Below are 2,430 nucleotides of genomic sequence, written 5' to 3'. Positions count from 1 at the left end.
CTTTCCCTATTTGTCAGTACCCGGGTTCTTTGTGCTTCTTTGAAAGAGTTACTGTGTCCTTTATGCTTTAAAAATGTTTTAGTTGAGACACAGTAATTCACATAGCATGAAACTCACTGTTTTGAAGCCTGTAGTTGGTGGTTAGTACTTTCAGCAAAGACATGTGGCCGTCACTGTCAAGATTCCAGCACATCCCCGCCCCCAAAAGAAACCGTGTCCCTTCTTCCCCAACCTGGCAGCCACTAATCCACTTTGTCTCTGTGGATTTGCCTGTTCTGAATGCTTCCTGTAAATGGAATCATACAATATTTGGTCCTGGCTTCTTTCACTTAGTGTATCGTTTTCAAGGTTCATCCATGTTGTAGCAAGTGTCTGTACTTTGTTCTTTTAAAAAAAAAAATATTTGGCCTTGTTGAGTCTTAGTTGCAGGACGTGGGATATTCATTGTGGCATGTGGGATCTTTAGTTGTGGTGCACGGGCTCTAGAGAGCACAGGCTTAACTGCCCCGCGGCATGTGGGATCTTAGTTCCCTGACCAGAGATTGAACCCGTGTCCCGTGCATTGGAAGGCGGATTCTTAACCACTGGACCACCAGGAAAGTCCCCGTTCTTCTTTATATGGATGAATAATATTCCATTATAGATATGCCACATTTCATCAACTGCTGTGCATTTGGGTTGTTTCCATTTTTGGCTATTATCAATAATGTTCATAAACATTGTATAGGTTTTTGTGCAAACGTAATTTTTCACTTCTTGGGGATGATTAGCAGGAGCACAATTGTGGGGTCATGTGGTATCACGTTCAGTTTTTTAAGAAACTGCCAAACTCTTTTCCACAGTGGCTGGACAATTTTACAGTCCCTTGGCTGTGTGTTCCCCCACATCCTCAGTAACACTTGAGATTATCCACTGTTTTGATTCCAGTCGTCCTAGGGGGCGTGAAGTGGTGTTGTGGTTCTGATTTGCATTTCCCTGACAGCTAATGATGTTGAGAATCTTTTCACGTGCTTATTGGCTATTTGTCTTATCTTTTTGGAGAAACGTCTATTCAAATCCTTTGTCCATTTTTAATTAGGTTGTTTATTTGTCGAATTGTGACTTTTCATACGTTCTGTATACTAGTCCCTTGTCAGATATATGATTTTCTCCCAGTCAGCAGATTGTCTTCTTGCTTCTGTCCTTTGAAGCACAAAAGTTTTTAATTTTTTATGAAAGGCTCGTGAAGGCTGATATAACTTTGTGTGTGTGTGGGTTTGTGCTTTTGGTGACCTAAGAGATCACTGTCTAATCCAAGGTCATGGTTATTCACGTCTCTGTTTTTTCCTAAGGGTTTCAGTTTCAGCTTGTGCAGCAAGGTTTGTGTTGTGTGTGGTGTGTGTTGTGAGGTAGGGGTCCACGTCATTCTCTTGCATGTGGGTACCCAGGTGTCCCAGTACCATTTGTGGAATGCTGTCTGTCAGTCCTCTTACAGCCCAGGCACTCCCTTGGTGCTCGGCGTTCTCCAGGAACGGAGACGAGCCAGTTGCAGTTTTCCTGCCGAGGCACCAGAGATGGCCCCGGAACCTCCTCCTTCAAGCAGCAGAGCTGTCTGTAGAAAGCCCCTCAGTGCCCTGTCTTCTCCTGTACAGGAGACCTGGCCGGCCGTGCAGAACTGCTGGGGAAAACCTCTCTGAAGATCTGGAACGTGACCCGGACAGACTCAGCCCTTTACCGCTGTGAGGTGGTTGCTCGGCACGACCGCAAGGAGATTGACGAGATTGTCATCGAGTTAACTGTGCAAGGTGCGGGTGCACGTGGGGTGGTGGCCCCTGCCCTCGGCTCACGCGCCTGCCTGTGGGGAGAAGACCAGCTTCCTTCCTTCCTTTGCTTCTATGGTCACATCCCCGAGGGTGTGGCGCTTGGCGGGGCAGGGTGGGGAAGGGGAAGCTCAGGCTGCCTGCGTTGGGTTGGAGGTGAGGAGAGAAGGGGAGCTTCTGCCTCTTCTGTCCACCTGCTAGAGGGGGTGGAGGCACTGGGAACGCCGGGGGGTCACCTACGGGGGCAACCACAGGCAGCGCGAGCCGCAGGGGAGCGGGCCTGCCCGCGACGCAGTGTCTGGAGCCCGGCTGGCTCTCGTTTTACTAGGAGCAGGTTCATTGTGGGCTGTGGTAAGAACAGGGCCCTCTTGCTGACCGTAACCCCTGCCGTGCTTCTCCTGCAGTGAAGCCGGTGCCCCCACTGTGCAGGGTGCCGAGGGCTGTGCCTGTGGGCAAGGCGGCCACGCTGACCTGCCAGGAGGGCGAGGGCTACCCCCGGCCGCATTACAGCTGGTACCGCAACGACGTGCCACTGCCCACAGATTCCAGGGCCAACCCCCGGTTCCGAAACTCCTCTTTCCTCTTCAACCCTGACACAGGCACCCTGGTAAGTTCCCTCAGAAGGGGGGTG

General features: G+C 50.5%; 1 protein-coding gene across 1 annotated transcript in view; it reads left to right on the top strand.

Moving 5' to 3' along the window:
• Positions 1–2,430, top strand: part of JAM3 (junctional adhesion molecule 3) — a 52,636-nt gene that overhangs the window by 48,140 nt on the left and 2,066 nt on the right. Inside the window, exons 6-7 of the mRNA XM_007450405.1 lie at positions 1,632–1,784; positions 2,204–2,406. Coding sequence (XP_007450467.1) covers positions 1,632–1,784; positions 2,204–2,406 — 356 coding nt within the window. The remainder of the gene's footprint in view (positions 1–1,631; positions 1,785–2,203; positions 2,407–2,430) is intronic.

The sequence above is a fragment of the Lipotes vexillifer genome, unplaced genomic scaffold (genome assembly GCF_000442215.2).
Source record: "Lipotes vexillifer unplaced genomic scaffold, Lipotes_vexillifer_v1.1 scaffold322, whole genome shotgun sequence".
NCBI classification, from domain to species: Eukaryota; Metazoa; Chordata; class Mammalia; order Artiodactyla; family Lipotidae; genus Lipotes; species Lipotes vexillifer.
This window is presented reverse-complemented; position numbering and strand designations above follow the sequence as displayed.